The 24,019-nt window shown below is 52.5% G+C and overlaps 1 protein-coding gene, 1 long non-coding RNA gene and 1 pseudogene across 2 annotated transcripts in view; 2 read left to right on the top strand and 1 right to left on the bottom strand.

Annotated features, from left to right (window-relative positions):
* The window catches only part of LOC149367780 (uncharacterized), a 190,015-nt gene that overhangs the window by 83,640 nt on the left and 82,356 nt on the right, over window positions 1–24,019 (bottom strand). The window lies entirely within an intron of this gene.
* LOC149367789 (uncharacterized) lies at window positions 13,936–14,507 on the top strand. Its single transcript, XM_089576360.1, has one exon. The coding sequence runs from the start codon at window positions 13,956–13,958 to the stop codon at window positions 14,505–14,507; it is 552 nt and encodes a 183-aa protein (XP_089432486.1). The 5' UTR covers window positions 13,936–13,955.
* LOC149367788 (uncharacterized) lies at window positions 14,554–16,739 on the top strand (annotated as a pseudogene).

The raw sequence follows: 24,019 nt of genomic DNA, 5'->3' as shown, positions 1-24,019 counted from the left end.
AATCCCTGAGGAAGGATCCCGTGTTAAAGTCCCCGGATTATACAAAACAGTTCATAATCCAGTGTGACGAGAGCAACAGGGGAATGGGTGCTGTGCTTTGCCAGACCGATGATCAAGGGAACGAACACCCAATCCTTTATGTAAGCAGGAAGCTCACTGCCAGGGAAGAAGCATACAGCGCTTCTGAAAAGGAATGCGCGTGCCTGGTGTGGGCGATACAAAAACTTGCCTGCTACGTGTCTGGTACGAAGTTCATCGTACAAACGGACCACTGTCCTCTAACCTGGCTAGAACGCATGTCGGGCAAAAATGGTCGCCTCCTGCGCTGGAGCCTTGCTCTGCAGCAATTCAGCTTCGAGGTTCAGTACAAAAAAGGAAAGGCAAACGCCAACGCAGATGGCTTAAGCCGATGCTTCTGAAAAGGGAAAGGAATAGAAGGGATTTGGACGGGCTGTTACTTTTTTTTTCTGTTTTGTAGTCTTCTTTTTTTCTACTCGCGAAGAAGTCTGTGATGGACGGTGCACTCGCGATTGAACCTGTCGCCTGTCAGCGAAATTGTTGGTAAGATAGAGGCCTGGCAGATTCCTGGGGAGATGGAAGGGCATTTGCTGGCTGCTGTTGTGTCCGGTCCAGACCACCTCCCTTCCAGACCTGAAGAGACCGGTTGGCGAGCAGATGACGGCCGGCGGACAAAGACTAAGCCCTGACCTCGGCACTTCGCGAAGTGGCTGCGGACCTCTTCCCTTCGTGCACGATTTTCCGGGCGGGGGCGAGCTGTTGTGAACGTGAATTTCTAACACCGGAACGCTCCCAGTGTTGCGCGTTCGGCCGGTGAGCTACAGAGACGCTCCCCAAGGACGGCGTCGAAGCCGGCGTCTCTCCGAGCCCGCGTGTCGTCATCGTGGAGCGCGTTGTGCGTTCGGGCCGGACAGCTACCGGAACGCTACCGGGGTTGGCGTTCAAGCCTGCCAGGCCAATCAGCCACCAGGACGCTCCTGATTGGACGAAAAGAGGCTGGAGTCTGTGCCGAGTCTATTTAAGGGCTCGCGTCTTCTTTGTGGGTGTCTTTTTCCTGTTGAGATACATCGTGCCATGTATCGTGCTTCTCGCTACTTGTAAATATGTAAATACATATACCTTTTTTTTCACGCTGCTCCTTAACCCCCCGTCTCTTCATTGCTCCGGCTGGTCGGCGACAGCGGACCCGCGTCCCGACGGCAACTGAGAGCCCGCGTCTCAACAACGGGTACGTACCATTGTGAATTTCCCATTCGAGAAAATGTAGGCGCCGTCTCCTCGCTGTTCGCACGCATCGTGTTGTCATTGCTGTTAGTGTCGCCTTGTTCCGACGCCGCCAATGGTTCGAACAAGTAGGGCTCAACGCCAAGTTCCCTTGAACAGCTTGAACGTTGCATGTCTAGCCCGATACATCCACAGATAAGCACGTGCGTACAACACTTTCGCGTGGGCCGCCGCCGCCGCCGACCGATCTCCCTTCTTTGACGTCACGACGCGCTTGACCAATGAGAGGTGACAAAGGCTCTTTCAGAATGGCCTGCGGCGATGGTGCACATTTTTTCAATATTAAAGTTGTTTGGGGTCATTTGTGACCAATTTTATTGTTATATTCGGTTTCAGGGGTCCTTGAACTGTAGATTCGCGCTCCTAACTCAATTTTTTTGAAAAGTGATGCAGCTGCCCTTTAAGGGTCCAAACGCTCGGCATCGTCTCAACCACCAGGATCCCCTTTTCCCCGGACACGGCGATGCCATGCAGGGCTGAGCGCGGGTGCTCGGGTCCGTGGTGGCGCACTGCTCACCATCATCCCCCTGCGGGGATGTCCCTGCGGATGCTCAGGTGCCCGTGGTGTCGCAACTCACCATCGTCTGCATGAATCAGACGCCCCTGCGGTGGTATGAAGTGTAGTGAGTGCATGTTCTTGAATGCCACCCTGTTATGATGCCAAAAATCAATCACTATTTCCATAGCATAATGGTTTTCTATAGTCAATCAGAGAGTAGTGCCTAGAGAATTCAGCCTGGTGGTTCTCTTATCTGCTGGCAGAACGGACACTGCCTCTAGCTTCTACTGCAAAAAATACCATGGTGGCATATGGATTATGCATGTTATGTCGAAATGTGTATACTTATGCATGTTATGTGTGCAAGTGCTCTAGCAGTGGCTTTTCTTTTATGTTCCAGAGGCGGAAACTTCACCGGGAAGCGGCAAAGTCTGCTGCCTATAAAACAATATTGAACAACAACCTGAAAGCAGCGTTGTCGAGCTATGAGGGAAAAAGGTCCGGAGCTGCTGTGAAAAGCAAAGTGGTAAGCATAATTTGCATATTATTGGCAGTGCACAGAGGCAATGACACAATTTTACTATGTGCAGGTTGCCACACGATCAAGAACACCATCTTATACGTCGAGCGACGATGACACTCTCTGCTCAAAAAGTGAGCTTGAAAAAGCTTTGCAGGGAAAAAAAATGTGGAAGAGCAAAGTGCTCCACTTCCAGAAACAAAACGACTGTCTCCTAGAACAGGTCGCATCACTCCAGCGGTGCCTTGAATCAAAAATATTTGATTGGAAGCATTTCACACCTAAGCACATTCTCTCAACATGGCACTGTCTCATTGCCATGTTGAAATGATTATAACTCCTGATTTTTAGTGGAAGCACGTGCTGCTTGTCAGACCGGGCCTGGAGACTCAAGTCGGCATGACGTCGTGGTCAATGGTAAGCTTCATTCCAACCTAAATGCACCCTTCATTTTATGCCTTAGTAGGTGCTATTCCACATGCAGTTGTTTAGTTGAGCATTAAAGAAGGCCTAACAGAGCACCTCTTGAAATTTCCACATTGATGTGATTGCATCATCTGTGCCAACAGAATTCGAGCAAAACTTGCCACATTACGGTGAACCCGAAGAACCGCAAGGCAACACAACTGAAGCTCCATGTCCGGAAATTGTGGAGCAGCCGCCTCCGCCTGAGCGTGCAGCACCAGAAGCTGTCCTGCAAGAAGGTACTTTTATATATTGTAGCAAGATATTGTTCATTCTTTATGGATGAATGTGGATGAATTCTTAGGGATGAATGTGTGAGTCTAGCTTCCCTTTCATGGCCAAGGAACTTTATTACTTCGATGGACATCTGAATTGCTGATTATTCATGTGTTTCTGTGTGCTTCTTTTTTGCATGTTTTTAACTCGACTGTGCTTTCATTTAGATTCTGTTAAGCTCTGGAAAGCTTGTATGTTTGCTATTTTTTGTTTCTGTTACTTTGACTTCGCTGTTGCTCTCAAGAGAATTGTAGATTTTATCATTTATTTATGTCCTCACTTTTTTGACACTGCTGTTACATCTCGAGTGGTTTTGCTTTTGACCCTGTTTGGTTTGGTTTATGGGATTTAACGTCCCAAAGCGACTGAGGCTATGAGAGACGTAGTGAAGGGCTTCGGGAATTTCGAACACCTGGGGTTCTTTAACGTGCACTGACATCGCACAGTACACGGGCCTCTAGAATTTCTCCTCCAAAGAAATTCTAGCCGCCGTGGCCTGGATCGAACCCGCGTCTTTTGGGTCAGCAGCCGAGCACCATAACCACTGAGCCACTGCGGCGGCTTGACCCTGTTTGGCTTAGATCTGTTTTTAAGCTCCTTATCAAGTTTACTTTTTCTCACTTAGACACTCTTTCTGCTTCATTCAAGGCGTGTGTGTGTTTGTCATATATATATATATAAAGGAAAGAAGCACACAGTCAGCGAGGCCAAGGAAAGCGGTGTTTTTTTACTTTAGTATGCACCTCAATTAGTAATGTAATCAGTTAGGGGGAAAGATAATTAAAAGTAGAAGGAATAACGACGCGCCAATGCCGTCGTTGTAGCTGAGTGGTAAGAGCTCCGGACATGATATTTGGAGGTCGTGGGTTCGGTTCCCACCATCGGCGCGTTGTTTCCTGATTTTACTCGCCGTGGTGGGTTACGGGTCAGGGTGCTTGACTGCTGAACTCAAGTGAAGGGGATGGAATCCCAGCTGCAGCGGCTGCTTTTCGATTGAGGCGAAAAGCAAGGCGCTGTTAAGAGTGGACAACGTGGTCCTGGAAGCCGGGTGTGACTCATCGCAAAGCAAGGGATATGACGAGGCCTGGCGCCGGCGGCAGAAGCATTGACGACGACGGACGGGGTTGTTGCACTCCAAATCACCGAACCTCCTAACCGATCGAAGGACGCTGTCTCCCACGGGCCTGGGAGAAATTACTGTCAGACGAGTGTCGTCGTTAGGCAAAGATGCGGCGAGAACTTGTGACAGCAGCAGCAACGCTGGAAGCAGAGATGCACAGGAAGCACGGCGAAAGCAGCGGTATACGTTGGCCGAGTCGGCCTTCGGGTCACCGAACGGGATGATGCTACGCAAGGTCACGCTGAGCGAGGCTGCTAATTGAAAGACGCTGTGTCGAAAGGGTCTCGTGCTTCGGCCATCCGGCGGGGGAGTTCGAGAAGGTTCAACCACCTGCGAGAAGACTGCGGGATTCTGCTTTCCCACGGAGGCAACGCACAGAAAACTTGCGGCAGTGGTCAAGGTGACGCATCTGTGTTTGATGACTGTCTTCCCCTTCTCATCCCCCGAGCTGTGAGAGAGCGAGAGAGCTTCAGCACCGCCCCGTGCCGTGGGTGGTACCGCCAGCGTCATCAATGGCCCATCCGATTGGACAACGTTATTCGAACTAAGTTCCCCAGTCAGGGATCTGGGGAACGCGAACCGTATTTAACGGGATGTTGTTGTGTGATCGGAGGATTGCAATGCATTCGATTCGATTCTCATCTGTAAATATGTAGAATAAACCCTTCTGTAGTTTCGTCGATAACGCAGTCGTCCGACATCGTCATTCGGAGCCGGTACCTGCGGGGCTGAACGAGTTAGTCATCTCCAGGACCCCTCCGTCTTCAACTCTGGTTCCAATGGTGGGATTGTGGCCCCGTTCCTAACACTGGTTGGCAGCAGCTGGGATGGACCGTGCGACATCGTACTTTCTCCACGGGTGAGCGTTTTGGCTTTTGCTAAGGGATTCACCAGGCTGTAAGATTCAGAGAATAATCTTGACTGGGAATCAGGGCTTTGTCGTTTGAGAGGGGTTATTCTCAAGGCATTGTGGAATTAGCAGAGCCAAAGCGGAGAAGGCGTTGTCATGGAACTAATGGAATTGTGGAGGTCGGACTTGCTGTTGATATGCGAGGAACTGTCTTTTGAAGTGCCTAGCAAACTAACCAAAATTGAATTGGGCGAATTCATTCTTAAACAAGTCAAGCATAACGATCAGTTGCTGGTAGATACATGGAATTTGGTCCCTAAAGAGAAAGCCGAGCGGGAGAAAATAGCAGCTGATCGGGAGTGGGAAAAAGAGAAGGAACGGCAACGGCAAAAGTGGAAGGTTGAAAATGAAATCAGGAAACTAAAGATATTAGAACTTCAAAACGAAATACGAAGAAAAGGCGGTATTGTGAGAGCCGGAACTCCTGAAAGAGCAAGCGATGCTTATGAGATAGGTCCGCAGGTAAGACCCGCAAAGTCTGTGACCGTAGCCGAGTTGGTAAATCGCGACACCACGAGGGAAGTGGCAGAGAACGCGTTCAATCGGTGCGGTGGTCCAAGGAAAGCCGCAGAATCCGAGACCGTGTCCGGAGAAGTTGGACGTAATGCTAATAGAGAGCATTCCGAGATAGCGTCTAAACTACACGAGTGCAAGGATTCCCCTCCAAGTGAGGTAGGAGTGGCAACGGACAACTTTGTCGGGACTGTTACGAGCGCGACCCTTTCAGTAGAATCGATACAGGCGTCAAACCGGCAGGACCGCGAAAAGGGAGATTTTAATATCGGAAAAGGTTTCGAGGTAGAAACAGCGGAAACCCCTTTTGAGAGTAACAACCGCGGTAAGAGCGAGTTGGGATGTCACAGTGGCTTCAGTGACAGGGGCTCCGGAGAGGCTACCTTGGTAATACTGGCACGAGAAGAATGCGAGGCTGCCGAGCATAAAGATAGAAGTGAGAGCCAGACTTCTAGACAAGAGGAGAACTCAGTTGAGGCTGAGCACTGCAGCAGAGAGAATGGCGCGCAGAGCAACAGCCAGGCGGGCTCAGTTGTACACTGCAGTAGGGAGAATGGCGCGCAGGGCGACAGCCAGGCGGGCTCAGTTGTAGCTGAGCACTGCGGTACAGAGAATGGCGCGCAGAGCGACCTTCAGGCGGGCTCAGTTGTAGCTGAGCACTGCAATGTAAAGAATGACGCGCAGAGCGACAGCCAGGCGGGCTCAGTTGTAGCTGAGCACTGCAGTACAGAGAATGGCGCGCAGAGCGACAGCCAGGCGGGCTCAGTTGTAGCTGAGCACTGCAATGTAAAGAATGACGCGCAGAGCGACAGCCAGGCGGGCTCAGTTGTAGCTGAGCACTGCAGTACAGAGAATGGCGCGCAGAGCGACAGCCAGGCGGGCTCAGTTGTAGCTGAGCACTGCAGTACAGAGAATGGCGACATTCAAGCGGGCTCAGTTGTGGCTGAGCACTGCAAGGTAGAGAATGACGCACAGAGCGGCAGGCAAGCGGGCTCAGTTGTAGCTGAGCACTGCAATGCAGAGAATGGAGCGCAAAGCGACAGACAAGCTGGAGAGGACAAACCCCAAAGGAATGAGCTGGGGATCTCAGGCGCAGTTTCAAGTCCGTCTGTCAGCTGCGTGGAGCTGGCACTGTGCTGCGAAGGCACAGAGGCCAGTTTGGAATTTCAAGACAATTTCCGAGGTGCGACTGAGAAACTAGAGATAGCTAAGTATGATCAGGAGACGCACGCGGTACAGTCAAGGCGCAGAAAAAGAAAAAGGGCAAGAACCAAGAGAAAACGGATCAAATTCAAAGCCCTAAATTTGGTTGCGCAGACAGGGGCGAAAGAAAGAAATGCGGTGGAAGGAAAGGCGAAGCCTTCCCGCGTTGCGCCTCGTAAACTTACGCTTGCAGTTACTGGTCAGGCGGCACGCGAGTCAAAGGCTGACCGCAGTAATGAAAAGGGGAGAGCACGTCTTCCGACCAGAACAGGCGCGAAGTGCTTCAAGGGGCATCGGCCTGTAAGAACGCCTAGACCGCGACGTCGGGACAAAAAGCCAGTTAGAAAAAAAGCTAAGCGGCCCAAGAGATCAGAAAGCGCAAGGTTGCGCGGTACTCGGCGCATGCGAACGCAGGCGTCGAACAACCGAGACGACACATGCAGGCGTGTTCGGCGGGCGCACTTGAAAAGGAATCGTCCTTCACTTTTGGCCCCGCATTCTAAGAAGCGCGCATGGCGAATGAGTAGCCGAGCTTCCTGCTTGGGGCGGGAGAAAGGGGCACCTTCTCGCGCTGGTCACTGCTCGTTGTCCAGAGCCAGAGTCGGTTATCGACATTGTAGGCGCGACCAAGGTTTTCGTAGAGCCTCGAGGGGGTGCGGAAACGACAGGGAGAGTCGGATATCGTTTTTTTCTGCAGCCTTTTGTCACGAGTTGACCGCAGTACAATCAGTCAAAGCGCGACCGCGGCGGGGAGTCAGCTTTCCCCCCCGCGTGGCGATTTGAAGTAGCTGTTTTTTTTATTCCTCTATTTTTGTATGTTTATGAAATCAGGCACGGAAAGGCTACTTTTTGAGTTAAAACGAGTTGATCGGAGGTTACTGTTTTTTTTCCTTACCTTAGACAAAGGCTATGGCGTCACTGAGTTAGAAATCACAGGTGTTGATTTCCCATGCTACCAAGAGATAAGGGCACTCACAGGAGTGCGTAGGCGGAGCGTTGATCCCTTGATTGACTGACACCTTACGAAAAGGGAGCCTCACTGACGTACACTGAAATGACCGAAAAGAAAACTCGTCTGGGGGAAGCGCTCGTGTCCAGACCTTTGATTCGGGCCACTTATTTTGTTAAAGAAGCTCAGTGTGACGCCAGTGATAGAGGACTGGGTGCTATTTTAAGTCAAGTTGGCGACGGCCACGAAGAGCACCATGTTCAGTACATCAGCCGCAGGCTGACATGTAGAGAAGCGTTAAGCGCTTTAGACAAAGAGCGCGCGTTTGGTTTAGGCGGCACAGATGTTGTCGGGTTACCAGAGTTACTTGAACGGCGCAAAGTTCATATTTGAGACTGACCATCGTCTCAAACGTGCTTATGACAGTTTTGTCCCCCCCAAAAATGGTCGCTTGCTTAGACGGAGTCCTGCTCTCCAAAAACTATTTCTCGATGCGTTTCAGGAACGGAAAACCGCACGGAAATGCTGATGGATTCAGCCGATTGTTGTAGACAGGAGTACTTGGTAGGACCACCTACTGTGTGTGGGTTTTTGTTTTTAACGTTGGTCCAAGCAGTCCGTCTTTGGCGATTTCAAAGGAGATATTTTGCGCTTTCTCGGCACCAAAATTGCGCCAAAATCCAATCATGTTTTAGTAAACATTTGTTGTCATTGTGGGAAGCCTGGTGGGTCTTTGGCAAATTCCGAGCGCTTGCTTGTCGGTCAGTGCCCTGTCTCGTGGAACAGTCCACTGATGCCATTCTTTGTTGAATGTTCGAGCTTGGATGCCATTTCTGGAAACCAGCCCTTCCACCCGACTCCGGCCTCATCTCTTCCTGCCCAGCGGTCGTGAACGCTGGCAATTCGAGATTTTTCGGGCCGCGGACGAGCTGTTAAGAGTGGACAACGTGGTCCTGGAAGCCGGGTGTGACTCATCGCAAAGCAAGGGATATGACGAGGCCTGGCGCCGGCGGCAGAAGCATTGACGACGACGGACGGGGTTGTTGCACTCCAAATCACCGAACCTCCTAACCGATCGAAGGACGCTGTCTCCCACGGGCCTGGGAGAAATTACTGTCAGACGAGTGTCGTCGTTAGGCAAAGATGCGGCGAGAACTTGTGACAGCAGCAGCAACGCTGGAAGCAGAGATGCACAGGAAGCACGGCGAAAGCAGCGGTATACGTTGGCCGAGTCGGCCTTCGGGTCACCGAACGGGATGATGCTACGCAAGGTCACGCTGAGCGAGGCTGCTAATTGAAAGACGCTGTGTCGAAGGGGTCTCGTGCTTCGGCCATCCGGCGGGGGAGTTCGAGAAGGTTCAACCACCTGCGAGAAGACTGCGGGATTCTGCTTTCCCACGGAGGCAACGCACAGAAAACTTGCGGCAGTGGTCAAGGTGACGCATCTGTGTTTGATGACTGTCTTCCCCTTCTCATCCCCCGAGCTGTGAGAGAGCGAGAGAGCTTCAGCACCGCCCCGTGCCGTGGGTGGTACCGCCAGCGTCATCAATGGCCCATCCGATTGGACAACGTTATTCGAACTAAGTTCCCCAGTCAGGGATCTGGGGAACGCGAACCGTATTTAACGGGATGTTGTTGTGTGATCGGAGGATTGCAATGCATTCGATTCGATTCTCATCTGTAAATATGTAGAATAAACCCTTCTGTACAGTTTCCTCGATAACGCAGTCGTCCGACATCGTCATTCGGAGCCGGTACCTGCGGGGCTAAACGAGTTAGTCATCTCCAGGACCCCTCCGTCTTCAACACTGGTTCCAGCGGTGGGATAGAAGCCCCATCTTTAACACTGGTTCCAGCGGTGGGATTGTGGCCCCGTTCTTAACAGCGCCCATGTGCTGTGCGATGTCAGTGCCCTTTAAAGAAACCCAGGTGATCGAAATTCCTGGAGCCTTCTACTACGGCTTCTCTTGTAGCCTGAGTCACTTTGTGATGTTAAACCTCATAAACTAACCATATTCCTGATTTTATCTCCCGATTTATTTTGAAAAAAGTTTGTTGCTCGCTTTTTCCTTTCCTGTGCAGTTGTCACCGCACGGGCGGTTTAATATGAACAGAAATGTCATCACCAGCCACTTGTTCTATTAATGTTGTTCGGGTTGTCTCCTGAATGGAGCCTCTTAATCATTGCCATGTGGATGTACAAATAAAGTTACTTGGCAGGAGGCACCAGTCCAATTTTCTTGCGCATTTGTGTATTCACATTGTAGAGCCAGTATGACGGGTGAGCTTAACCAGACTTCTGTTCCTGGTTTTCAAAGAGTAATGTCCCTTTTGTTTCCTCTTGGCCAAAATTTAAACGCACACTTTAAATGACAAGATGTGTTCACCCAGTAGAGACAGCCTAGCCACAGGGTGTATAAATTGAGAAAAGGTGCAGCACTATAGGAAGGAAGCTTCTGAAGAAACGTTTTAGTAATGGCCTCTGTGCCTGAGTTATCTGGCTTGATCTCATGATTTCAGGGGCCGTTTAGTCGGTAATGGTGTCTGTTTGCTGAAGTGTTTTTATTGTTGCAGCTGCTAACTGGTGTGTTTGCTTGTTTTTCTGCAGCAAAGCCAGATTTCACTTATGCAAAAGATGGAATGGCAAGAGATTTTTTATTGCCCTAAATCAAAACTTGAAAGTTTTTCTCTGCTCATAGTATTTAAAAGCTGTGCACAGAAAGCTGCTTCTTTAGCAATGAGCTTTGTCAATGGTTTTGCACTACTTAGTCACCAGGTCTGCAGCATGCAGTAGGGCCTAGAACTTATAGTTCAGTATGCACTTCACAGCAGTTGGTAGAGATGCCTGTCTTTATTGAAGTATGTTAACAAAAAGTGGCACTTCTGTGATGTAATTACCACGCTAACAAAATCAGTCTTCCTGCTGTACCTCTCCTGCACAGCAGTGGTGAGGTTTTAACTGTCCTTTGGTTCGTGATATATTGGCGTTTTTTTTTTCTATTGCAGTTCCATTTGAAAGATGGAATAGTGATTTCGAGTGCACAGGCCGCAAAGATATTGGGGAACAAAAAGGCCACATTAGTCTGTAAGGACACTGCACAGGCAGCGTGGACAAGCGAAGTGCTTGCAAAGCGAAGCTTCAGTGGCGTGATCGCACCCAAGAAGCGTGCATTAGGCGAGGAGCCCAAGCAGTCCTTGACGCCACAAAAAGGTGACGTCGTGACAGGTAAGTCATGCATTGCTGCTTGCTGGTTTTGCTCTAAGGCTAAATGAGACTTCATTTTCTTTTTGCAGCCACAATAAAGCACTGGGGGGCTACAAAAGGCATCGACGTGTCGGACGTTGTGCGGAGTGTGCCACGCCTGCTTACAGAAAAAATTCAGGACGTGAGGAAAGCGCTCCGAAAAATGGACTACGAGAATTCCATGAAGGAATAAAATATTAACAGAGGATAATGCTTTCTTGTTTCAAATAATGCATTAGACATTAGAGTACTTGGTACTCTGTGACTGCCAAAATAATTTTGGGTCACATATGGCATGAAAAAAATTGCGCCTCTCCCGTAACCGAGAGTAGAGTAAGCATGAAATGTTTACGGGCCTAACACAGGCTCCATTGCTCGGCTTAAGCAGCTGTGACGGTGGCGGCATTGAAATCCAGGACGATACAGAAGCGTACGCGGGCACGACGAGACGCAGGCCTGACAAGAATGTACAGGGTGGTCCACTCTAAGTGCGAACACAGCTCCGCGTGGCCGCGCTCCGCGGAGCTTCCAGCGGATCCCGCGCGTTCGCGCATCGAAGCAAAGCCGCGCAGGCGCACAGGGGCCCGGGGCAGGAGCTTCGTGTCGTCTGCTACAGCGCTGCGCCTACGCGCACCTCAAGCGAGGTGCGCGTAGGCGCAGCGCTGTAGCAGACGACACGAAGCTCCTGCCCCGGGCCCCTGCGCGGCTTTGCTTCGATGCGCGAAGCCCCTAAGACATCACGTATGACAACGAAGTGTATCGTGGCATTTATGTGCTTTTCGCATGCATTATTAGAAATCGGAAATTATAATTCTGTGCGATCAAATGCACAGCTCGAGTGATATCTTGATGAACGTTGAGAAGACACTTGCAGCAGTTATTTTTTGTGACTCGTTTGGAGAGCAACCGGCGCTTGTATGCCGGTCCCGTAGGAGGGCTTAGAGTCTCGTTTAAACTCGTTAAATCTCGTACGGTGCCCGGATGCCGTTACGCTGCCCGTCGAGCCAGCGGATCATCGAGCTTTTCCTGTCCAGGCGGGCCCCCGGATCCAGCGTCCCGGAGGTCCTGCCTGCCGTCCTGCTGCCCGGCGCCGCGCTCCTGCCGTGGTGACCCGGGCCCCGTCGCGATGGAGAGACCCTGCCCTGCAGTGCGCCCCACAAAGGCGCAATGCTTTTTGTTTACTGTGCCGGAACCTGTTCCGGCCGATCGCCTCATCGACCTGCTCGAGGAGGTGCTCGGAGTCGGAGGCTGACATATTTGCAGCACCTTGGTGGTTTACGTTTCCTGGCGGCCGTGGCTTCCATGCGCGATGCGATGCACGGCTTCGATGCGCGAAGCCCCTAAGAGATCACGTATGACAACGAAGTGTATCGTGGCATTTATGTGCTTTTCGCATGCATTATTAGAAATCGGAAATTATAATTCCGTGCGTTATCAAACGCACAGCGACTGATATCTTGATAAACACTGAGAAGGCACTGGCAGCAGTTATTTTTTGTGACTCCTTTGGAGACCAACCGGCGCTTGCAAGCCGGTCGCGTAGAAGGGCTTACAGAGTCTCGTTAAATCTCGTTAAGTCTCGTACGGTGCCCGGATGCCGTTACGCTGCCCGTCGAGCCAGCGGATCATCGAGCTTTTCCTGTCCAGGCAGGCCCCCGGATCCAGCGTCCCGGAGGTCCTGCCTGCCGTCCTGCTGCCCGGCGCCGCGTTCCTGCCGTGGTGACCCGGGCCCCGTCGCGATGGAGAGACCCTGCCCTGCAGTGCGCCCCACAAAGGCGCAATGCTTTTTGTTTACTGTGCCGGAACCTGTTCCGGCCGATCGCCTCATCGACCTGCTCGAGGAGGTGCTCGGAGTCGGGGGGCTGACATATTTGCAGCACCTTGGTGGTTTACGTTTCCTGGCGGCCGTGGCTTCTATGCGCGATGCGATGCACGGCTTCGATGCGCGAAGCCCCTAAGAGATCACGTATGACAACGAAGTGTATCGTGGCATTTATGTGCTTTTCGCATGCATTATTAGAAATCGGAAATTATAATTCCGTGCGTTATCAAACGCACAGCGACTGATATCTTGATAAACACTGAGAAGGCACTGGCAGCAGTTATTTTTTGTGACTCCTTTGGAGACCAACCGGCGCTTGCATGCCGGTCGCGTAGGAGGGCTTAGAGAGTCTCGTTAAATCTCGTTAAGTCTCGTACGGTGCCCGGATGCCGTCACGCTGCCCGTCGAGCCAGCGGATCATCGAGCTTTTCCTGTCCAGGCAGGCCCCCGGATCCAGCGTCCCGGAGGTCCTGCCTGCCGTCCTGCTGCCCGGCGCCGCGCTCCTGCCGTGGTGACCCGGGCCCCGTCGCGATGGAGAGACCCTGCCCTGCAGTGCGCCCCACAAAGGCGCAATGCTTTTTGTTTACTGTGCCGGAACCTGTTCCGGCCGATCGCCTCATCGACCTGCTCGAGGAGGTGCTCGGAGTCGGGGGGCTGACATATTTGCAGCACCTTGGTGGTTTACGTTTCCTGGCGGCCGTGGCTTCCATGCGCGATGCGATGCACGGCTTCGATGCGCGAAGCCCCTAAGATATCACGTATGACAACGAAGTGTATCGTGGCATTTATGTGCTTTTCGCATGCATTATTAGAAATCGGAAATTATAATTCTGTGCGATCAAATGCACAGCTCGAGTGATATCTTGATGAACGTTGAGAAGACACTTGCAGCAGTTATTTTTTGTGACTCGTTTGGAGAGCAACCGGCGCTTGTATGCCGGTCCCGTAGGAGGGCTTAGAGTCTCGTTTAAACTCGTTAAATCTCGTACGGTGCCCGGCTGCCCGTCGAGCCAGCGGATCATCGAGCTTTTCCTGTCCAGGCAGGCCCCCGGATCCAGCGTCCCGGAGGTCCTGCCTGCCGTCCTGCTGCCCGGCGCCGCGCTCCTGCCGTGGTGACCCGGGCCCCGACGCGATGGAGAGACCCTGCCCTGCAGTGCGCCCCACAAAGGCGCAATGCTTTTTGTTTACTGTGCCGGAACCTGTTCCGGCCGATCGCCTCATCGACCTGCTCGAGGAGGTGCTCGGAGTCGGGGGGCTGACATATTTGCAGCACCTTGGTGGTTTACGTTTCCTGGCGGCCGTGGCTTCCATGGCGCAGGCAGCGAAAATGGTGGCGTTGGGCTCGCTGCTCATCGCCGGAAAGGAGGTGCCACTGGAGCAGATGGGGGTTCCAGTGGTGCACGTGACGGTTTTCCGTCTCCCCCCGTGCGTCAGCGACGAGGACCTCGCTGCGGCGTTCCAACCGTACGGGAAGGTGCGCGCCATCACCGAGGTCGCCTTCCAGTCCAGGAACCGCATCGGGAACGGGACGCGCCTGGTGAAGCTCGAGATGACCCGGGCTCCGCCGAACTTCCTGACGGTGGCCGGTGTTCGAGCCATGATTGAATACCGAGGCATGAAACGCGTCTGTTCCCGGTGCGGCGCCGAGGGCCACTTCGGCGCTACGTGTAAGGCGGTGCGCTGAGCCGGCGCGGCGCGTACGGACACATCGGCGCCAACTGCAAGCCGATATGCAAGAGGTGCGGAGGCGACCACCCGTCCTCCGACTGCGTCGTGCCGCGGTAGCCAGACCTTCCCAGGAGCCTGGTGTGCAACCCGGGCCGAAGGCGACACCTGAGGGGGCTGGCACCGGTTCGAGTGGCGCGGCACAGGAGGCGGCGGCGAGCCCTCTCGAGGGGGCTGACGTGCGGGACGACGCCGCGACCAAGCCCGATGACGACCAGGCGGGCACGGAGACGGCGGGCACCTCGTCCGGCCAATCCACGACGGAGCTGTCCACGGGCAACTCCGACGTCGCGGAATCGACCTCGTCCGAGTCTGACGACTCGCAGGGCGAGTCCTCTTTTGTGGAACCTCCGAGTTTGGAGGTTTCGCTGCTTGACGCGCCCACGGCGGCGCAGCACGCGGGCACGGGCACGGACACCACGTCGCCTGGCTCGCCCTCCCCCAGTGACGCCCTGCACACACCCGTGAAGGACGCCCCGAGCAGCGACGGCTCAAGCGAGTCGCGACCAAAGCTGCTGCACATCCCGGTCACCCTGCCGCCGCAGGGCCCGTGCGCAGCTAAGTTGGTGCGGGGGGCGCGCAAGGCTCTCGAGCTCGACGACCCCAAGCGCCAGCTCTCCTCGTCGTCGGACGGCGGCGCGACCTGCTCTTCGGCCACCCAGGCGCCGAAGAAGAAACCGAGGACGGCAGACGACGACGGCGACGGCGTCCACATGGACGTCGAGGGAAACGAATAGTTTCCGCCATGGCGCCTCCTCGCCGGACTTCAGGCCCTGCTGGGCCTTTTCCTCCTCCCCTCCCTGCTCGGCGGCCGCCCGAGCGCCGTTCTTTCGACGCTCTACGGCGCCGTTATCTTTTCGGCGCGCTGGCTCCGTCGGCGCGTTTGGCGAACGATGGACGGTGTTTGCGCGGTGGAGTGTGTTGGTGCGTGTGTGACTGTGTGTTGCCGCCGCAGCCGCGCGCATCGGCCGGACCTTTCCACCGCGCAACCATTAGCACCGCTTGGCATCGTCGTCCCGCCGCCGCGGGGCCGCCAGCCAGGACGCCAGCAGGGACCCGGGACGCCTCCCAAGCGCCTCGACGCCCCCCCCAGCGCCGGTGTATCAACGCACTCGCAGACTAGACTCTATCCGCAGAACTGTACTGTGGGTCCGTCAGCGTTTTGTTTTGTTTACTTGTTTTGTTGTTTATTTTTGTTACATTGCTTCCTTTATTTTGATGATGGCTGTTTTTCGTTTCGCCTCCTTTAACGCGCAGGGTTTTCTCTCTCCCGATAAGCAACGGGAGGTGCTTCACCTTGCGCGTTCGTACCAAATTGATGTTTTGTTTTTGCAGGAGTGTAATTTTCGCACCCCTGCAGACGTTATTTCTTTCCGTTCACGCTTTCATGTCGATGCTTTCTTTTCCTTGACGGACTCACGGTCTTGTGGTGTGGGCGTTGTTTTCCTCACGCCGGCTTTCCGCGCAGGTGCGCATTGTACCTTTGGTTACGATGGTCGAGTACTGGTGGTGGACATTTTCCTCGACGGGCGGAGGACTCGCTTTGTAAACCTGTACGCGCCCGTCACGCGATCTCTGACAGGCGAGTTTTTCCGCTCTCTTACATCCCACCTGCTTGAATCCGTGTCATATGTCCTGCTGGGGGATTTTAATTGCGTCCTAGACTCGTGGCGTGACATTCAGGGCCCCGGTCAAGGTGCGTCCAATTATTACGCCAAGGAGCTAGGCAAACTGGTTCGCCAGCTGCACCTTACGGACGCGTGGGTCGAACTGCATGGGAACCTTTTCGTGGCCACACGTGCTAGGGGCCGTAGCGCCAGTCGAATCGACCGGGTGTACCTACCTCCAGCCCTCGTGCCGCAACTAGTATCCTGCGAGGTAGTGCCATTTCCACCAGGCGCCCGAGCACTCAGCGACGACTTACCTGTCGCGGTATCCTTGAGGTGCGCTTCGGGCCGAATTGCGACGTTCTCTACTTGGAGAATGGACATCTCACTCTTGGTGGACGACCAGAGCATTCGCGACATCCGTGCAGATTTGGTGGACTCTGTTGCCCTCTTTGAGTTCAGTCCCTTGATTTTGGACGCCCTGAAAACACGATGGCGAGAAGTTCTCATTCGGGCTGGCAGAGCAAAGCACGCGCAGAAGACTGCGGCGCTCAACGACGTGCTACGCCGCATGCGTATCGTGAAGCAAGGGGGTGAGCTCACCTTTGCGATGCGAGAGTACCTGGACACTCTTCGCGTCCGGTACCACCGCATCCTGGAAGAGGGGTCCCAGGCCTCCTGTACCGCAGCGAATCTCCGCATGCCGTCGCAGGAACGCGCTGACCTCTTTCACGCGAACAGCTGTCGCCACAAGAGCGACCGACCGGCCCGTATTGGAAGCCTAACTATGCCAGATGGCACGACTTCCGAGCAGGTCCAAGACATCGAGCACGTCTTCCGTGATCACTTTGCCCATCTCTTTGCGTCGCAAGGCCTGTGCGAGTGGGATGGGTTTGACGCTGCTGTAGACGCCTTTTGCGCCGCCCTTCCCCACGCGCCCGACGACGCGGAATCGGCTCTTTGCGCTCGCGCCACGCGGGAGGAGGTCTACGCAGTCTTAAGCGACATGAATCGCGCCTCCGTACCCGGACCAGATGGTCTAGTCTCCGGCTTTTACTACACCTTCTTTGATGTGCTCGGGGACTTCCTCACGCATTTGGTGAACGCCTTCCTCGAGGAAGGAGCTAAGCCACCGTCTTTCGGTGCGGGCCGAATCGTGTTGATACCAAAGCAGGGAACAGCGTCGTCATGCCCGGCGGCGTGGCGGCCGATAACCCTGCTCAATACTGACTACAAACTGGTCGCCTCGATTCTCGTCGCTCGCTTGCGTCTTCTTTTGCCAAACCTCGTTAGCCCCTTCCAGGCTTGCGCTGTTCCTGGCCGTTCGGTCTTTGCGTCGCTCACGCTCACGCGTGATGTGTTCGCATACGCACACGCGAAAGGGAATAGCGGGGTTTTTGTTTCCTTAGACCAAGCTAAGGCCTTTGACAGAGTAGAGCATCGCTACTTATACTCCGTTTTGCGGTGCTTTGGGCTGCCTGCCAGCTTCATTGAGCGCATCAAATCGTTGTACTCGGGCCTCACGGCCGAACTCTTGGTGAACGGGTCAGTCACCGCTCCTTTCCCCGTAACACGTGGCGTGCGCCAGGGATGCCCTCTTTCTCCAGCTCTGTTCGTCCTGTCTTTGGACCCCCTGCTGCGCAGCGTCGCCTCCAACGAACGTATCCACGGCTTTCCATTGACAGGACAGGAAACAATCGTCGTCTCGGCCTATGCCGACAATATTTCAATCTTCGTCCGAGACACCCGGAGTTTTGAGGCCTTCCTGGCCGTATTTACTACTTACGCGGCGCTGTCTGGTGCCGAGCTCAACGCCAGCAAGAGCAGGGCGCTTCGTTTTGGGACTTCAGCGATCCCCTCCCGGTGCCCATTCCTTTCGTGGACGGGGTCCGAGTGCTAGGAGTCCTTTTTGAGTAGAGCGGTGTGTCGTCCCGGACATGGGATGAAGTTGTTGCGCGCACGACGAGCGCGCTAAGGATGGCAGCGCAGTTCGGCCTCTCCATGGAGGCCAGGGTGAGCGTCATCAAGGGCCGCGCGTGCGCCTTTGCCCACTATGTGGCCCGCGTTGTGGCCCGCGTAGCAGCGATGCCGCGTCGTACGGCGGGTCGGCTCGCGTCCCTTGTGGGCGCCTTTGTCTGGGACGGTGGCACGGCGCAGGTCGCTCGACGCCTTTGCCAGCTGCCGCCTTCTAGAGGAGGACTCGGGCTGCCCTGTGAAGCCACCATGGCGCGTGCGCTCAGCGCCAAGCTCGTAACCACGCTGGTGGAGAGCGACGCATACCTTGGGAGTTCGCTCATGTTTTATTGGATGAGCACAGTGCGGCGCTTCTTCACCACTGAGCGCCATATAGGTCCACAGGCCGAGAGGCCTCTGCGCTTCTATAGAGCGGCTGCTGGTTTTAAGCAGTCTGTTTGTACTGACTTGCCAGGAGTCGACCTGACTGAGACGCCCGCGTCTCGGCTGAGCGAGATGATCGCGTGCGTGCGCCTTGGCGCCGACGACCAGCGGCGCACTGCGGTACGCAAGTGGCGCACGTGGTGCACAAGTCGTCTCCCTCCGCAGGTCCGCGACTTTGAGTGGAGGAGGAGATGGAGAGTCCTCCCCACGCGCAAACGCCTCTTATCATGGGGCCTTGTGCCCAACGCCCAGTGCGCGCAATGTGGAGCGCGAGAGACAGCGCGACACACTTTCTTTGAGTGCCGTGTTGCCCGGATAATGTGGTGGCAGGTGTATCGGATGTTTTCAGTTCGTGCCGGGCCAGGCATCCGGCAACCACGGGATTATGTTGGCAAACTAGTGTTTATATCCACTATGTTTGTTTTGTGGCGTCGCCGCTGTCTGGCCGAAGCCCGGCGTCAACCGGCGACGGCTATGTACCCCGCGTTGCAGAGCCTGCGTCTCCTTATCTGGCAATACCTGTCTGAAAGGCTTGCAGCGGATGGGGAGGCGCGGTTTCTGCGACGGTGGCACACACGCTTCTTTGTCGTGCACGAAGGTCGGCTGGTTATGCCGGCGCTGCGGTATTAGCCGGGCAGACCCCCCCCCCTCTCTTTACCGACTATGCTGGTTTGTTCGAGGATGGTGGTGTATAATTTTGAAAGGGCCAATCACCCTGAGAAAGATCCTTGCCCCCCCCCCCCCGTGCTTCGTTGCTACGGGAGGCTGATTCTTCTTTGTCCAGTGTTCGTTCTATGCACTATAAGGCTGTAATTTGTGATATGTACGGTGTGTTAAAATAAGGTCATGGTGTTTCTGGGTGGCCACCCACTTTGTATACATTTGTTTTGCCCTCAGTCATGAGTGTGTTTCCAATGTTTTGTTTGTTTGCACTGTTGAATAAACTTCCCTTTTATTCAGAGCCCGGATGAGTAGAATTCAGTGCCCGTTGGCTCCCGTTCTCGGCGTGACGTCACCACACTGCCGACAACGGGAGCTAAAAGCATTTCATGCTTAAAACTGCAATATGTAACTGTTGACATGTCATTCCAAGCTATTTAAGCAGGGTAGCTTTGTTCTGGATGAAAACTACGTACTAGCAATTATGTGCACCACACTGTAATCCATGTATTCCATTGTTGAATGCGTCATTTGGAGCTCGCTACATCTGCCTCTGGTACCAATAAAAACCAGTTGCAGTGGGGACCAATGGGGACCAGTTGCAGTGGAGACCAACTGGGACCAGTTGCAATGGGGATAAACTGGGAATTGTTCCATAAACCATTTGAATTGGAACCAGTTGGATTCCCAGTTGAAAAATTTTCACCAGGGAGTCGGTGCGCGGGGCACGCCATTTGACCGCTTTATCAGGTTTTGCCGCTATGCTACGGACTTTGCAAAGATAATCATGAAGTAGAGTGGAAACCTGTCCTACCACAAGTAAGTGCGGGCGTGTATGTTGACTATTGCGCAGGATGCGGGTATTTCCGTAAATTCATGAAGTTGCGTCTGGATGCAATGAGCAGCCAATGCCCAGCTTGGAAATCGACGGGAAAATTTCAAATGTTGGTTACATAACTGTCGCTTGTCGAAGTACTTTGCACTTCTAAAAAGCAAGTGTCGGTATGAGAAATGTGCAGTTGTGAGAGTGACAAGTCATTAAGTTTTAAATTTACAAAACCTTTTTTCCATTTCCTCACCTGTAGCAAATTTGTTCAACGCACAAGTTCTCACTGGAAAACTACAACTTACATTCTAAATGGCTCCATGTGATGAGGCAACCGGACTTCAGGCCCAGCAAATACCAAAAACTGCTAGGCTCACTTAATGGCGAGTGATTTTAGGGCCGGGCGTCAACACATGCCGCATGAAGGAGCAGCGCCATCGCAGTTTCCACACTACACTCGAGGCACACAGGTAGGTATGCACACACATATTTACTGGATTTCATCAATTATCAAGCACACAACGTAGAGAGTAGCAGCGGCCAAATTTAGGTACACAAGTTCTTGGCTCGGCAAACAGTAAAAGACGAAATGTACCTTCACTGTCAAGATGATGCAGCTCAGGCTCAATGCTAACCAGGAAGAGTGATGTAACTTATTATATTTGCCGGGGGGGGGGGGGGATGGTACAATAAATATCACCACTAACATTTAAAGACACTGAGCACACTTGGCAGGTATTTTACAGAGGGATAGGGCTGTGTGGGTGAACCCGACACTGCAATTTGAGGCAACGTCCTGGCCTTATTTAATACAAGCAACGATGTTATTTTAAGAAATATTTTAAAGATTTATGGCAATGCCACACAAGAAAGTTTCAAGTTTCACCCGTCTTTCTCTCCCACGAAGCACTGCCACCTAGTGGATGTGATGATTAGGGCCCGGAGATTTAGGCATTTGCCTAAACATGCCTATAAATGCCTAAAAGGGGGATTTTTGCACTTACCTGCCTTTTTGTCATTTTTTAGTAAATACTACCTATTTAACCGCATTTTCTGCCTATAAATGCCTAAATCCGGCACTTTGGTCCTCAGTGCCGTTTTTCAATAGTGAGACATCTGTCTAATTGCGGTGAAAGGCGCGCGCCGATGCACGCACAAAGGGGGCGGGTCTCGCCGAACGTTTTTCTCGAATTGTAACTTGAACGCAGTGCAACGAACTGTTTATCTCAAAGTGTAGCAAGAGACGAGTTTGGAAAGAGACCTGACATACATTAGGGCAAACTTCTCAAAATTGTCGGAAAAGATGACAAAGTTGGAAAAGGCTGGACTTTCAATAGATGAATCGTTGAATGTAGTGGCAGAAGTACCGCAGCACTTCAGGGACTGGAAGGAAAGGTATCTACTGCTTCTACGAAGATGCAACAATTGGTAGAAAAAAATAGATGCCTAGAAACAATTTCCCAAATCAGAGACTTTCTACGTGGAGACGATACGGCCACATCACCTGAAGGCCTAAGCCTTTATCAACTCTCATGTTTTGGGTTCGCGCCACTAACTTAATGTGATGTCAAAAGAAGCCTTTTAAAGTACAAAGCTATGCTTAGCGAAAACCGAAGGAGCTTCAAGTTCGAAAACCTGATAATGCGCTTTATTGCTTCAGTTGAGGACTAGGTACGCTCCGTGCTTGATTTACAAATCTTGTATATATGAATAGAGAGTATTATTCAAAGCGCCTATTTTTGCTTTATAGCGCCTATTTCAATATTTTTTAGAGCCTAGATGCCTGCCTATTTCGGGGTTCTTTAGTGCCTAAATTTCCGGGCCCTAGTGATGACATGGTCCCACAGGGACAAAAAACACCATCATAATGCTTAACAGACCATTCAAATGCTGTAGTCTCCCTGCCAGCAGCACAACAGCCATCGCCAGTAAAGCATAATCACACATACAGCCGAGAAATAACTGTGGACAGGGTGAAGCTGCTGCAGAAATGTCTTACATCTGCCCAAAAGAAATTTAAAGTGCTAGATGACAAAACGACCAGATATTAAAAAAAAAGTGGAATGTTACAGAATATCACTGAGGAGATGAAGGAGAAAAATTTGCTTTCTCAAGAGGCAGAAAAAAAAAGCCTGAACAGTTTCAGCACCTGCCAGGGGGCGAAAATTCAGCACAGAGCATACTTGTCGTAGAAGGTATAGTGATGAGATGTTCTTTTACTATTCACCTCGGGCGTATGAATACTTGGGCACACGGTTCCCTATGCCCAGTGTATGTGCAGTGGCTACAAGTTGCCAGTGGCTGGCTGGGCTTCACTGCTGAAGTTCTCAACGACCTAAATGCCAAACATGGGCAAGAGTCGCCGCGAGAGCGCCCGTGCTCCATTGCACTTGATGGTATGAGCATAAGAAAGGCTAGTGAGCCTGATGGTTCCAGTGGCCATCTCATCGGTTATGTAGACCTGGGGCACTCTCAAGGAACTGAAAATGTCGATGACGCACTGTTAGCGACAGAAGATGCCATTTGGCTATTTCCTCAATGCCGGCCTCTCTGATGAAGTGCTCGAGAGCTTGTAGCTTGACGCCATACGCTACATAACCGAGTGTGGGCTGACAGCAGTGGCTGTTGTGTGCAACTGCCTCAGCAGAAATGTGTCGATGGCAAAGCTGCTAGGCTGTCAGGCCCACGAGCAGTCGTAAAATGAGCTGAAGGCCTTTTTTCCGCACCCAGAAAACCAGCAGCAAAAAATGTTCCATGCTTTTTGATGCCTGCCACAGCACAAAGCTGCCCAGGAATCTGCTTGGTTACAAAGGTGTTCTGATCAGCAGCTGCTATGGGGTACAGACTATTGCATTTCAGGGATGAGAAAACTGAAAAGTGTATTCAGTTAACAAAAAAATTTGGAGGGCACTTAAGCTCCGCCTTTAATAATATGACGCGACAGCATTGTCTCTTGTCTGCACCTCCTCTTGCTGATCCCTGTATGCGTACATACACTTAGTTATTCGCTCAATCACTGCCTCTATTATCTGACACATACTCATTAGCATACAGTCATAAGCTACTAAGCTACCATATTATATTAGTGACCACCCGACATAGATATAAAGCACCACTTCAACAAAGCTGTACAAATGTGTCTGTGTGGCCTAGGGGCAGCGTGTCTGACTGGGGATCCAAGGAACCCGGGTTCGGTTCCTATCTCCAGCCAACTCGGTCATGTGATGTGGTTTTGTGACGTCACATAATCCGTTGACCAATGAGTGCCTGCCCATGTCACCTGCCAACTACCAGAGGTATGCCCATGATTTTTACGCTCACAATGCCGGCAACAGCGATGCTGGAATTTTTTTTTTTTTGCAGAATGGGACCCTTAATGCTGTTGTGCTTTAAAATTCTGGCATGCCTACCAAGGCACAATGAGCATGCAACTCAATGGTGGCCACAGAAGTGCAATATCTCCACAGAGATGGAAGGTGTTTGTTTACCAAGGAGCCAGAGACAACCGGTCAGGCCCTGCATATGGAAGATAGCAGCTATAAATTTTAACAGCCAACAGCCTGCAATGCCACAGTCACTTCTTGAACCCCACTAGTTTGCTTGGATTAAATTTAAAAGCAAAGTTGTTGAGTACATAGGTGGCTATGTCATCAGGGCCACCAGCAGCACACTCCACTGCATTGACTGCGCTGGACTGCTCGTATCTGATAGCGGAAGCAGTCTATTAACATTAAGAACCAGGGCGGCCTCATTGAGCCATCTCGCTTTGTGCACGCCGCTTTGCATGCTGCTGAAAGGATGCTGCAAACAAAAACCAGATGTCAAGAAACACAGTGTGACTGAACTGAAACTGAAGCTTTCAGAGAATTTGTGCACCATCACAAGCCCATACTGTAAGAATGTGCACACGAGGATCCGCACCACGTAACCACCCTGACAAGAGTGGTGTAGAACAAGTACTATCGGGGACAAAAGTGGTAT

The sequence above is a fragment of the Amblyomma mixtum genome, chromosome 1 (assembly GCF_055824585.1).
Source record: "Amblyomma mixtum isolate Tamu chromosome 1, ASM5582458v1, whole genome shotgun sequence".
Lineage (NCBI taxonomy): Eukaryota > Metazoa > Arthropoda > Arachnida > Ixodida > Ixodidae > Amblyomma > Amblyomma mixtum.
This window is presented reverse-complemented; position numbering and strand designations above follow the sequence as displayed.

Excerpts from the sequence above, each read along its gene's own strand:
- LOC149367789 (XM_089576360.1), top strand. The coding sequence starts at position 13,956 with ATGGAGAGACCCTGCCCTGCAGTGCGCCCCACAAAGGCGCAATGCTTT.